This window comes from Myxocyprinus asiaticus, chromosome 23, assembly GCF_019703515.2.
Source record: "Myxocyprinus asiaticus isolate MX2 ecotype Aquarium Trade chromosome 23, UBuf_Myxa_2, whole genome shotgun sequence".
NCBI classification, from domain to species: Eukaryota; Metazoa; Chordata; class Actinopteri; order Cypriniformes; family Catostomidae; genus Myxocyprinus; species Myxocyprinus asiaticus.
This window is the reverse complement of record NC_059366.1, coordinates 39,073,956-39,088,313: the sequence shown is the minus strand read 5'-3', so window position 1 is coordinate 39,088,313 and position 14,358 is coordinate 39,073,956. Positions and strand designations below refer to the sequence as shown.

The following is a 14,358-nucleotide window of genomic DNA, read 5'->3' as shown; positions in this document are numbered from 1 at the left end:
TCCTCTAAGGGGCTCCGTACAGTATTTTCCCATTGCGAGAGCAGAATAAAAAGAAAAAGCCATGAACATGCAACACAGCGCTTGGTAAGATTAAAAAAGCTCTTGGTTCAGAAGTTCTTGTGAAAATCTTACCTTTAACACCTTGGTAATCTGCTCAGACAGGGTGTCCAGAAGTCTTGTCTTCATAAAGTCTTCCACTTTGGTTACACGCCTGTCAATGTAGTAACTACACAGATAAGAGAACAGCTTTGTAAGTCTTTCGTTTAGCTTCAGGAACAAAAATGTCTTAAAATAAATAAAACATTGCTGTCCACACACTGAATTGGAATACTCGGAGTTAGCGGTGTGCTGAAACGTCTTCTCCTGTTGGTCTGGTTTTTAATTGACTTGCACTCTGCACTTTTTCAACATGCAATTTAAAAAATGATAAATAATGTATTTTTGCTGGACTTTTTGTAGACTGTTTTACTGTACTGTATTAACATTACAAAATTATATTTATAGTTTAGTAAATGAATGAACAACAGCAGAAGTGTGACTATCCAATCTAAAGCATCAAACAAAAACTGAGCCAAATATTGTATTTGGATTAGCTATATAGTGAATTTGTGCAACAACAAAAAAAGGAGTTTGACAGGATGCACAGACTTTGATGTCAAGAACAAAGATTTAACAAGAACATTTTCTCCTCTCTTGTAAAAGTTGATAAATCCATTTATTTTGCTATGCTGACTATGCATGATTAAGTGGTTAGTGGTTACACGATTAAGGTTCACGTGTTGACTCACGTGCTATGCTGAACTCGTACCCCAGTCTTCTGCGTTCAGAGCCCAACACTTTAGTTGATCTACCGCGCAAGTTAGTCATGTTGGAATAAGCCTGTAAATGTATGATACATTTACTGTAAATGATAGTTCACTAAGAAATGATCAATGACGCAATAATGGCAGGATCCAGGGTGCATACTTTCGGGTCTGCATGCACCAGTTAATAAGAGTTCACCCAAAAATAAAAATTCTCTCATCATTAGCTCACCTTCATGCCATCCCAGATGTGTATGACTTTCTTTCTTCTGCAGAAAACAAATTAAGATTTTTAGAAGAATATCTCAGCTCTGTAGGTCCATACAATGCAAGTGAATGGTGGCCAGAATTTTTAATCTCCAAAAATCACAGTCAGCATAAAAGTAATCCATAACACTACAGTAGTTAAATATATATCTTCTGAAGTGATATGGTAGGTTTGAGTGAGAAACTGATCAATACTAAAGTCCTATTTTACTATAAATCGCCACTTTCACTTTCACTTCAAAATTCTTCTTTTGTTTTTTGGTGATTCACATTCTTCATGCATATCACCCCCTATTGGTCGGGGCTGGTCAAAGGTGGAGATTATAGTAAAAATAGACTTCAATATTGATCTGTTTGTCACCCACACCTATCATATCGCTTAAGAAGACATGGATTTAACCACTAACCACTTGTATGGATTACTTTTATGCTGACTTTTGTGTGATTTTTAGAGATTTGAAATTCTGGCCACCATTTACTTGCACTGTATGGACATACAGAGCTGAGATATTCCTCTAAAAATCTTCCTTTGTGTTCTGCAGAAGAAAGAAAGTCAAGAAAAATAAGAATGAAAAATAGCTGTTTATGAACTATTAATCTGCCATTTTTACTTGTGATTTGTGTGCAAGTGAAAAGTCATGTTGCTGTTTCGTTTCTAGTGTTTATTTCACCAGAAAACTGCTGTGATATGTAGAACAAGGCACATACAACTCATTTTGCAAAAATGTAGTCATAGTAACATAATTTTATGGGACCAGGCTGACCCTAACAGAGCAGACTAGGAACCTATTGGGTAACAACCCATCAGTTGTTGTGACGCCAGCAATGCCAAGGTCTTTTTGACTCCCAGGAAACACAAGTGTTGTTTAAATGTACACATTGAAAGCACTTCATGTTGTGTTGGATTAAAGCATCTACCAAATCAGTTGTTGTAAATGTATTGAGAAGCTGAGACTTCGTATTTGAGCTATACTGATTCAACACCGCAATTCAACAACTGATTCTTAAAATTCCATCCAAACATTATTTCAATGTCAGTGACAAAATAGTTTCCCTTGAAACAAGGCCTAAGACTGGAAAAACATCAAACAAAAACAAACACCAAAAAGCCAAAAGCCATCAATCTTGATGTTACCAGTACAATATGAAATAACACTATCCATATTTTCACTACCCACTTCAGTGAACAAAATTCAAAAATATAAATTAAAGGTATAAAAGGTCAGACTTTAGGTTTATACACAAAATAACTACCAGATTTAGTCTGTGAATTATATTGAGATGTCAAAGAAGACAGCGTTGACAAGATGCAGAGCTCTTTTCGGTCAAAGAGTCGGCGCAGTGAGTGAGAAAGAGAGGAGCTAGAGATGAAGTAGCTGAGGGCTGGCCATCTGGAGGAGGGTGTGGGAAGAGGGAAGTGGAGGGCCCCAGTGAACTGCAGTGCTTTCAAGCAATATGTCTGCAGATCTTGACATATCTGAAGAAATGGTGGTTCTCTGTGGACACTGACCCTCAAAATTTATAGTCTCTCTGGGATTAAAGCTGCTCAAGTGTGGAGGCAACAAATCTTCATTATCCTTGGATCTTGATCAGCAGTCAACAACTCTCAAACTCCCTACCATTATATTGAGCTAATGGGTCTCCATTTGTGGTGTTTTAGCATCAATTTGTGAGGGACATTAGTGGTCTCAATAACTTCTGAATTTAGCATTCCATAAACAAAGGATATGTTTGGAGAACAGGAGAAGAGGGAGAAAGAGGAATTTTCTGTGGTGTTTCATTTCAGTAGCAATTTTGTTTCTTCTAAAATTCCTTAAATAAAAATAGAAGCAAAAGAGCTAAATTCTTGACACACAGTAAGATTTTGGAGCACATTTTAAAATTAAAGTGGATAGCATATAGCTCAGGTCATTTATGTTTAAACTGATATTGAAATCTCTGACTTCTGATTGTAGACTTTGGTATATTGGCAAATCTGGGCACAGTATGTGACATTGCTGAGATGTCTTCTAAAATTCTAGAGGAGAGACAAGTGAGATTTTTATTTTACTCTAGTTAACAATCCGAGAAGCAAAGATTTAAACAAAAGTCTTCACTTGTTGTCCAATTAAGACTAAAATGCCTCGGGTTTTTAATCACCTCTTTTACCTCATCCATTTTTTTGGAGTTATGCCCCCACTTCTGTAGTGTTCCTCAACCTTTCCCTCATGAATCGTCTAACAATAAAAAATGCCAAAACTGAAAACAAATAAATAAATAATAATAATAATAATTCTAACTGTTTAACTATCAAAAGTATATAGGGTTCCCTTTCGATGAAACATTGACGTTGCATATTTACGCAAATGGGACTACATCAGTGAGTCACATAGTCTAAAGCCTGTATACAATCATGCCAATTTACTGGCTGATGGCGCTGAAATGACACCCATAGTGAACCGTGTAGCAGAATCCATATAGGCAGATACTTGGCGCCATTTTGCCAGATTTTCTTATTTCAGTGCACAAATTTGTCTAAGCCTGTGTTGGTTAATAATAATTAATAACAATAATTCCTTACATTTATATAGTGCTTTTCTAGGCACTCAAAGCACTTTACATAGTATAGGGGAAATCTCCTCAACCACCAGTGTCCAGCATCCACCTGGATGATGCAACAACAGCCATAGTGCACCAGTACACTCACCACACACCAGCTATTGGTGGAGAGGAGAGAGTAGAGTTTTAGAGCCAATTAATGGATGAGGATTATTAGGAGGCCATGATAGGGGAAACAGGGGGAATTTGGCCAGGACACCAAGGTTACACCCCTATTCTTTATGAGAAGTGCCCTGGGATTTTTTATGACCACAGAGAGTCATAACCTCAGTTTAAAGTCTCATTTGAAAGATTGTGCCTTTTTACTGTATAGTGTCCCTGTCATTATACTGGGGAATTAGAACCCACACAGATGACAGGGAGAGCACACCCTGCTGGCCTCCCTAATACCTCTTCTAGCAGCAACCTTAGTTTCCCCTGGAGGTCTCCCATCCAGGTACTGGCCAGGCTCAACCCTGCTTAGCTATAGTGGGCAACCAGGCAAGAGCTACAGGGTGATATGGCTGCTGGCCATATGGAGGTTACGGGAGGTTACTAGCATCTCACACCGAAGCGAGGACTATGTTCTTCCTTTTGAGTGACAACACGTGAGGACGTCATTGGAAATGAGCAATTTGTGTGCGGATTCAACTGCATTGTTAAACAGGTCCAATGGTGCTTCATCGAGGCTCTGTCAAACCATGCGGTCTCTGAAAGGAGCCATATGAGCCTTGAGGCTTTGGCTCTTGTTAGAGCGCCATTACACGTCACTGTGATGAGGAGGAGGGCATGGCCGGGCTGTGAGGATACACGCCCGGTGCTGAATTGCCTAATCAGCAAGAGGGAGATAAGGGAAGAGCCGGGGATGCCAGAGAGAGAGAGAGACACATGCGGCCACTCTGTGTGTGTGTTTATGCTGCTGTGTTTTCAGTTTGATGGTTTGTTTGATTAAAGATTTGTTGATTGTTACTCCGGTTCCCACATCCTCCTTTCCCAAACTGTTAAACTAGTGCTGAAACCCGGAAGAGGAGGAAGAGCATGCTGTCCGGGAGAACTCGCAGCTGTTGTCTGCCAGGAGGATGAGCCATTGCTATCCACCAGGGGATGGAGTCGCTGCCGTCCACCAGGAGCTGGAGGAACCACTGCCATCCGCCAGGAAGTGGAGGAGTCGTTGCTGTCCGCCAGGGGATGGAGGAGTGGTTGTCGTCCGCCAGGGGGCAGAAGAATGGCTGAGGACCGGGTGGGAGGTGTGCCCGTGGGAGCCGAAGAAGAGCATTTCTTTTCTCTCTCACTCCTCTCTCTCTCTGTCTCTCCCACTTGCTCTTTATCTCTCCCCCTCCCTCCCCTCATCTCTCTTAGATTCTCAGGAGGCGGGGAGGACCATCGGGTGGCAGAACAGCCGGAAGGGCAGCGTCTCCCCTCCAGAGATGTGGGGGATAAGCCAGTCTGGATGGCACCCCGGTCTGAATCGGCCGGTGGAAGAGTGTGACGAGGAGGAGGGCATGGCCAGGCCGTGAGGATACATGCCCGGTGCTGAGTTGCCTAATCAGCAGGAGGGAGATAAGGGAAGAGCCAGGAATGCCAGAGAAAGTGAGAGAGAGAAAGAGAGAGACAGACATGCGGCCTCATCACACAGGCAGTTTTCCATCAAGGAAACGCTGGTTTGGAGGTGTTTCAACGTAGAAACGATGGAAAAGGTAGGCACTTGTTTAAAAATACCTAATTTCTTCTATTTTGTCACCCTAGAGAGTTCTCAGAAATGTAATGAGACACAGGGCGCAGCCCCAGCCTCTCTTTCTTTCTTTCCTGTTTTCGGAGCGCTGTTGTACGCTCCCGTGTGATTGGTGCTCAAGCCCGGGGACTTAAGAGGCTCAAAAAAAGAGCATTTTTCTCCATTACAATACTGTGAACCAATGCATGGGGTGCTTCGTCAGTGTCACATCAGGAGATGGCGAGTGTGTGGGCAAAAATGTTGGGTGAAGAGATGCAAATGCTATCTCTGTCCCTGTTCAATGGAGGCACGATTAGATGTGTTAGTTCTGTACTAATTGATTCTGCAGTCTTTCCGTTGTTAAGGAGTTGTGTTTTGAGTTCTCCATTGGTCACACTCTTGCTTCTCCTCGTGCGTGTCCACCGTTTGATACGCATCGGACACTTGAGATTTAGCGTGTATGAACGATCGAGTAGGCCATGATTTGTGTATGGAGGACCAAACATATCATAATTTATGTATGGATTGGATTATAGTTTCTGTTTAAGAAACCATTGGGTCATACTTAATATGGAGGCCAACTGGTATCAAAATCCTATGGAGGCCAATTGGTATCAAAATTTGCCTATTAAAGGTAGGTTAAGGCTCAGTTGACATTCTGTTTTCCCCGACACTTACGCTGGAGAGCGAGTTTAAAAAAAAATAATGTTAATTTTTTTCACATGTTCTCACATTCTTCCCTTTCTAATGATAGGGAAGATGGGCTATCTTGCATTCCCTGCTGTAAATACATTCAGATTGACCCATTTTTTATATTTGCCTGATTGAATTCGGCCTCTGTCCCCATGTCATGGGTCTTGGGACAGGCATAACGAAATTTGATGTATAATAAGCACAAGTATTCATGAATCACACACTCTTAAATGTCACACTCTGTTTCCCCCATAATAAATTCTGGGGCCATTGCGTCAAACCTGCTTGCTCTCAATTCCTCCCATGTTTGCACATTCTTCCCTGTTCTAATACTAGGGAAGATGGTTTATCTGGCGTCATCTGCTGTGAATACATTCAGAGTGACCCCTTTTTAGTCTTGTCCGATCAGATTCAGCCTCTGTCCCTATAGCCAAGGGTCTCGGGACAGGCATAACGAAATTCGATGTATAATAAGCTCAAGTGTTCACAAATCACACTTTCATAAATGTCAAACGCTTTTTCCCTCCATGTTTGCACATTCTTCCCCGCTTTATACTAGGGAAGATGGTTTATCTGGCGTCCTCTGCTGTAAATACATTCAGAGTGACATCTTTTTATAATTGCCTGTTCCATCCCTATGGCCAAGGGTTTCGGGACAGGCATAACAGTATTTGATGTAGAATTAGCACAAGTGCTCTCCCCCAATGTACATACATCCTTTCCCGTTCAAAACACCAGGAAAGAGATTTTTTTTTCTGTAAACATTCCTGTTGTAAGCACACTTCAGAATGACAGTCATTATGCCTAAATACAATTAAGGCAAACATTGTTAAACACCATTCAACCAGCCACAATGATGATGGCATGATTGTTTATTCCCTCCACTGTATCGCTGGTTGTAAGCCAGTCACCAAAGGTAAGCCAAGAGCGCCATCTAGTGGTTACTTGTTGCGCTGCAAAAGAGAGTCATGCATTAATTCCTTTGTCTGCCCATTTTACGGCTTGGCAGCAGTTATATGGTACTCCTAATTTGGTAATTCGAACGAGAGAGAATGCGCTTTTTTTTCTTACAGTATAATGTCACAAGTGCTGCCGGGGGACTGGTTTGTGACAACAGATTTGAAAGATGCTTATTTCCATATTCATATTACGCCAAGGCAGGCATTTTCCCAGGTTTGCTTTTGGGGGCAAAGCGTACCAATTTTGCATCCTTCTTTACGGACTTGCGTTAGCACCTCATACATTCACAAAATGCATGGATGCAGCACTGACACCCTTGAGGCATCATGGCATCCACATTTTGAATTATCTCAAAGATCCCCCACTGTGGTTGATAACATCTTAAATGCTAGAAATCCATCAACAAGAAGGGTGTATACATGTAAATGGTGTATTTTCGCCTCTTTGTGAGCAACGTGGAGTGAGGATCCAGTCCACTGCCCAGTTGGTTCAGTGCTGGATTTTTTTGTGAGAGCATTTGGGGGCCGGGGTTACCCCAGCAATGCTTAAAGTGTATGTAGCTGCTATAGCGGCTGAACATGTCCTGGTGAATGGAGTTTCTATTTGAAGACATCCTCTTGTCTCTCATTTTATGCGTGGTGCGCACAGGCTTATACATTTTCGTCTCGTCCGCGTCCCTTTATGAGGTTTATCTGTGGTGTTAGAGTCACTCTCAGGTGCTCCGTTCAAGCCTTTAGCATCAGAATCTAATAAATTTCGGACTCTTAAAATAGCCTGTTATTAGCATTGGCTTTGTTTAAGAGGGCTGGTGATTTGTATGCCCTGTCGATCAATCTCTTATGTATGGAATTTGCACCAGGGTTATCTAAGGTCATACTGAGACCTCGTTTGGGCTATTTGCCTAAAGTCATCTCTACGTACTTTCGCTCACAGATTGTTTATTTGAAGTCCTTTTGTCCTTCGCCATTTGAGTCGGAAGTGCAGAAAAGGTTGCATATGCTGTGCCCAGTACGGGTTCTGCAGGTTTATGATGACCTTACTAGCCAATGGCGTAAGTCAGACCAGGTGTTTGTATGCTTTGGTGGCCACAACAGGGGTGTTTCGGTTTCCAAGCAGAGACTGTCTCATTGGATTGTGGATGCAAATTCGAACGCTAAGAGGAGCATGGTTTGTGTTCGCCTTTGGGTATTCGAGCCCATTCTACGAGGAGTATGGCATCCCCTTGGGCATTGGCTAGATTTGTGCCTTTGGAAGACATTTGTATGGCGGCAGGAGGTCCTCTCCGCATTATTTTGTTAGGTTTTATAATTTGGACAAGAGTTTGACTCCTGCTTCCCAAGTTCTTTCTGTTCTTTCTTGAGATTTCCATGCTTGCCACATGGGCTTAGAGAGTTGGCAGCTACTGTTCGCATGGCGTGATTGTATCTCGTCCCATTTGCGTAATTACTAGGGATGTGCCCGAAGCCGAATACCTTATTCGGAAAGGCACAAATAATGACTTCAAAATCAATAACAGATTCATCTGAATAATATAAAAAATATTTGTATGACTGATTATCCAAAAAGCACAAGGATAAAGCATACATTTTAAATAAGCATATCCAAAATGACAAAAAATTTATGAATCTGGGCAACCAATATTTCTAAAGTGTAAACCTTATGAATGAAAATGCACATGGTGTGATTTCAGATCGGATGGGTGCGGTCATAACTCAGTTTGCAGTCTCTGTTAATTGTGCATGTCTGGAGATTGTCAAGTGTAACATTAATGTTTCACACATGATTCTCATGTATTTGTTTATAGCTTAAACCTGAGCATGATGTTAAATTCCTGACCTGAAGTGATTTATATTCACATCAACAATTAAGGTATTTAACTGGTTAAGACTTTATTCCAAAAAAAAAAAGTTTAAATGCTCCAAAAAGGTTTAAGTGCTCCACAGAGTATTCATCTATTAGGAATATTCCTCCTTATGTAAAACGAAGAAACTGAAACATGCTCAATCTTCTTCTTCTTCTTCTTTAAACTGTGTTAAATTTTAAAATGTTAAGTGTTCTTGAACTCTGGTAAAGCTCTTTATAAATTAAAAATTATTATTATTATTATTATTATTATTATTATTATTTAACTAAATAATGGTGTCCTATCATATAATTCCCTGATAGACTTATGGGACTTTCACCTGTTTGTAGGCTATATTGATTTTATTTTAAATTATTTTAATATTTGAATTTGTATTTATTATTCACTGCAAAAATGCATGCTTGATACCCCTTGCCTCCAGAATAATGTTGTTATACATGCACAGAAAAAAACGAAAATTCTGTTTCATGAATATATTAATATCTGAAATACCAGGAGAAAACATATTCCACAGTTAATGTAGCCTACAAATTCAGCTTCATCTGGTAAGAAAAAAAAAAGAATAAAATAAAATATTTTATTAATTCAATTTAATACATTTATTTTATTCTATTTATTTTTTTAAATAATAACTGTATAAAAATAAAACTACTACTACTACTACTACTTCTACTACTACTACTACTAATAATAATAATAATAATAATTATTATTATTATTATTATTAGGCTATTATTATGAAAAGGAATATACAAGGCATTTTTTATTAACAGAAACTATAAATGCAAGAGTAACACTTAAAAATGGGCGTTTCATTTAGTTTTGACGCACTTCCAGTTTAAGCCCTGCCCACACCTGGTTCTATCTGAATACAGAGACAGATACAGATAATTTTGTCATATGAACAGATACAGAAACAAATACAGATAATGGCTCCACTGCACACCCCTAGTAATTTCACAATGTTGATGTTTCATCAAAAGGGAACGTCTCTGTTATGAACGTAACCTTTATTCCCTGCGAGGGAACGAGACGTTGCGTAGCTAGCCATACTCTCTAGTTACTGCATAGGTTCGTGCCTCTTGCAGAAAATATGGCGAAATGGTGCCAAGCATCTGCCTATATGGATTCCGTGATGCAGTCCCTATGGGTGTCGCTTCAGCGCCATCAGCCAATGAACTGGCGTGATTATATACATGCTTCAGACCACGCAACTTACTGACGTAGACCCATTTGCATAATTACGCAACATCTCATTCCCTCTCAGGGAATCAAGGCTACGTTCGTAACCGAGGCGTTTTTAGTGACCCCGGCCGTGGTATGTAATAGTTTTGCAGTTATTTTTTCCACTTCTATAAATCATATTTTTATGATTATTTCATATCTACAGTATTTAAGTTTACTATCACAGGATATTTATTTATTTATATATTAAAAGACAAATGAGTGTCATTTTCATACAAATTGTAGTACTATACATATAAATACACCCACATTTAAGGGTTAATCTAATTGCTGTCTAGGAGAAACAAATGAGATATGAAAAAACCCATGAAATAAAAGTTTTATGTATTTCCTATTGAAAAAGGAATTTGGCTGGGACAAACGCAAGTGGTCTTTTTTTTTTTTTTTCTTACATCTTGCCTGTTCAACCGAGGAGAAAGAGAAACATCTGGATTTTGAATGAGTATTCTTAGGGTTTTTCCTAAGTTTAACCCCTAACTCAAACCTAAACCTAACCATAACATGTAAACCCTTTCCCAAACCCTAAACCGAACCATGCTTTTAATAGGAAGGTACAGTAACATTTGTTTTCTTACCACAGAAGAAGGAAACCATTGGAGTTTGGAACTAGATGAGGGAAGCGTACAAGTTATTGACATATTGTACATCAGTCATTTGTGTTGAATTAATAAATATGTAATTTGTTCACAAATTAAATATTTTCCTTTCTTAAAATAAAGTGTTAGATAGGGGGCTAGCTAAAATCTGATGCCTGTATTGCATCGATTTGATATTCTGTTTGTTGATTTATTGGTCAAAAAGTCATACCTTTTCATACGAGCCAAGTTGTATGATATATTATCATTTTGCCATATTGTACATATATGACATAACTTGCAACTTAACGGAAAAGTTCACACAAAAAATAAAAATGGAAAAATTACTTGTTTTAACTGCTACACAATGTTTAAACATAAGCTATTTTACATAATGTAAACAGAAATTTAAGAGGCATAATTCTACCATCTAACTTTTAAATGCCACATGAGCTTTTCACAGAGGTTGTGAGGGATATTATTCCTAGATTCCTCCTTTGTTGTAAAATGATAATTATGCGTCAGAGCGTGTGAGAACATATGGCTTGAGTTTGACTGAGTGGGTGGTGTTTTTGTTTAAATTCTCCTCTCTGACACGCTTTCTTACTTCCGTTTCCTTTAATTAGGGTTGACCTCTGGATTAATGAGTCTGCTCGGCCCACCCTCTCTCTGTACATGCAGGGGGGCTGCCTAATTGAGGGGGAAATGCAAACTTGTTTATGCCCTTATAACTTTTAATGACCGCAGCTATTGCATGCACTTGATAAAACACTTTGAGTTGCTCATTACTGAAATAATACAAAGCCGCTCAGCATGGAACTAATTAAAGTCATTGAAATCACATCCAGCCGTCATTGGGCTTAGAGATAAAAGAAAGGCTATTCATTAATGAGGTTGTTTTTGATTGTTAAATATTAATTCCTGCAAGGTTTGCCACATTGCACAATGGAGTGTTGAGCAAGTCAAGCTCTAAAATAAAAAAGACTCAACAAGAAAAATAAAATTTGACTTGCATTTCCAAAAGGAAATGTCAGTGCTTGCAGTGAAATAAAAGAATATTGTTAAATGGTACATTTTTTCTCTCATCTGCACACAAAAATATACTCTAATTAACTTATAAATGGTTAAATAAATGCAGGAAAGACCCATCACAATTCAGTATGCAAAGAGATTGAAAGAGGACCAATCGGAATTCAGCATTAAGCCAGCGCCACACTAGCCAATTTGTCCAGTGATTTTCAGGTGTGAGCTTCATTAACATAATCACTGGCTAGGCAGAGGGACATGAAGTGCATATAGCGTCTGCCAGCGGGAGGTCGTTTATCACTTGACCGTCGGGACTCCCTGCTGAGTTCATGGCTTCAAAAAAAAAAAAAACAATGTCTTGTTTTCTCCTCAAGTGACCAATGAGCTTCTTCTTTTACTGAAAAACTGACAAGACTTGAAGCTGATCTAAACATTTTCATCGCACTCAGCTGCATATCATCACAAACGCTGATTGTAATCCATAGTGATTCTGTCACCAAGCGTTTTTCCTGCCTTTCTTTCCTACACTTAAATAACATCAGAAAGGGGAGCCACAACAGTCTGTTTTTATTGAATGTAATAACTTTACTCACTGAAAGCTGCATATGGACATACGCGTTCTATGGCAAGCCTCGATGGAGATAAATACCCAATCAAACTCTTCGCAACGTAAAGTTACTCCATGAATCACATCCTAGGGGCGTTTTCACATCTGGCTCATTTGGAGCATTTGTTTCGGAACCTCGTGCCTTTTCTCCCTTGGTTTGATTCATAAAGCATATATGAACACGACAACTGCACTCGGATCTGCACCAAAACAATCGGTCTGAGACCACCTGGACAGAGAACAAATCTGTAGGTCAGCTCGTCACTGTACTTCATCATCAGAATGCGGACATGGCCTTTTGCCGGCTATAGATATACTGTAGGTAGATCTTTACGATCGCTTCTTTCTTTTATATAGCAGCAGAACAGACACAGGTAGGATGGTGTCAGCAACTTTTTAACAGATAAAAAAGTGGTTTCACTCGTTCTGTGTATGTGTGTGTGCAAGTGTGTGTGTGTTTGTGTGTATGTGTGAGAAGGAGAGAGTCTTTTCAATGAAGAAATATTGCAAAAGCAAATACCGCAAAAAGCAAATAATGACTGATAAATTAAACACAAAGGCAATTTTACAGGTTTGAAAATGTCCTAAATCACTCTATTGTAATTGTTTATGCTCACGTGATACACCTATTGTTATTTAGGTGAGTTCCACATGACAGGGTATCAGAGAAAGAGAGTTGCGGTGGGTTGGTATGTTTGTCACCCCTCCACCATTTTGTATCGTCAGGTTCGTCATACCTCGGCTGAAGAGAGTGTGATCTCAGCAAAATAGTCCACTTGTGTGACACCCTCTGCCAAAATCGTAATTGTTTGGAGTCTGATAGTGTGGCACCGGCTTTAGCTGGTTAAAGCTGGTCTTAACTGGTCTCCCCATTCCCAAAACCCATCTAAACAAAGCCAGCCAACTGACGAGGCTGGGAGACCTTTTAAATCACTCTCCTTTTTTTCAGCAGGGTAATATTAAATTTCTTAAAAGTATAAATTTGACATAAAATAGATGACAGTCCTAAGACTGAAATTATCTACAATACAAAAGTTTGAATGGAGTCTGTATGTTAAGTAGTTTGGGCAGAATTAATTGCAGACGTTTAATGTTTGGGGTTAGGGGTTTAAAAAAAAAAAAAATATCCGTAACCAGAATGTTTGAGGAATATCAACATAGTTCTGCCTTGCAAGCACTGTATAAAAACCGCCCTGCATATTTTGCTGAAGCTCTCTGAATGCAGCATCTGTGATTTCTCATGATATCACACAGGAAAACCTCTTGCTGACCTGCAAGTCTCTGGTTTGTTTGTCTCCAGCAGTCGGCAGTGATTGCTCGGGTTGGACTTGAGCTCGGTGCTGTGGTCACAGAGTGCACAGCAGAATCTTGTCTCCAGACAAGCTTGGAGCTTCACCTCCAGCTGACACCTGAAGAGCCAAGCATCAGCCATAGATACAGCCAGCTGTCCATGCTTCCAGCCAAATTCCATCTAAAAGACTGTATTCCATGCAATGCACAGTCAAGAGTCACCACTAGGGAGAGCTGTGTCAGACTGATCAGTGAAAATAAACTGGAGGAAGCTCCTCTGTTAACCCTGATAACAACTTCCTTTATCAAACAAATGACCTGGCAGTACACCATTTCCTCGTCTAATGCGTCAAAATGGGAAGTTGCGGCTCCTTAGAAGTGTAATTCTTCTGAACTGTTTTTATTGAACGTAATTTCTTTACTCACTGAAATCTGCATATAGGCATATGTGTTCTATGGCAAGCCTCGATGGGTATAAATACCCAATCAAACTCTTCGCAAGGTAAATTTACTCCATGAATCACATCCTAGGGGCGTTTTCACACCTAGCTCATTTGGAGCATTTGTTTCGGAACCTCGTGCCTTTTCTCCCTTGGTTCGATTAATAAAGGCATATATGAACATGACAATTGCTCTCGGATCTGCACCAAAACAATCGGTCTGAGACCACCTGGACAGAACATATCTGTAGGTCAGCTCGTCACTGTACTTCATCAAAATGCGGACATGGCTTTTGCTGG

The 14,358-nt window shown here is 39.7% G+C and overlaps 1 protein-coding gene across 1 annotated transcript in view; it reads right to left on the bottom strand.

Moving 5' to 3' along the window:
• LOC127413725 (inactive heparanase-2-like) overlaps positions 1–14,358 on the bottom strand; it is a 111,260-nt gene that overhangs the window by 27,940 nt on the left and 68,962 nt on the right. The window contains exon 7 of the mRNA XM_051651102.1: positions 133–226. Coding sequence (XP_051507062.1) covers positions 133–226 — 94 coding nt within the window. The remainder of the gene's footprint in view (positions 1–132; positions 227–14,358) is intronic.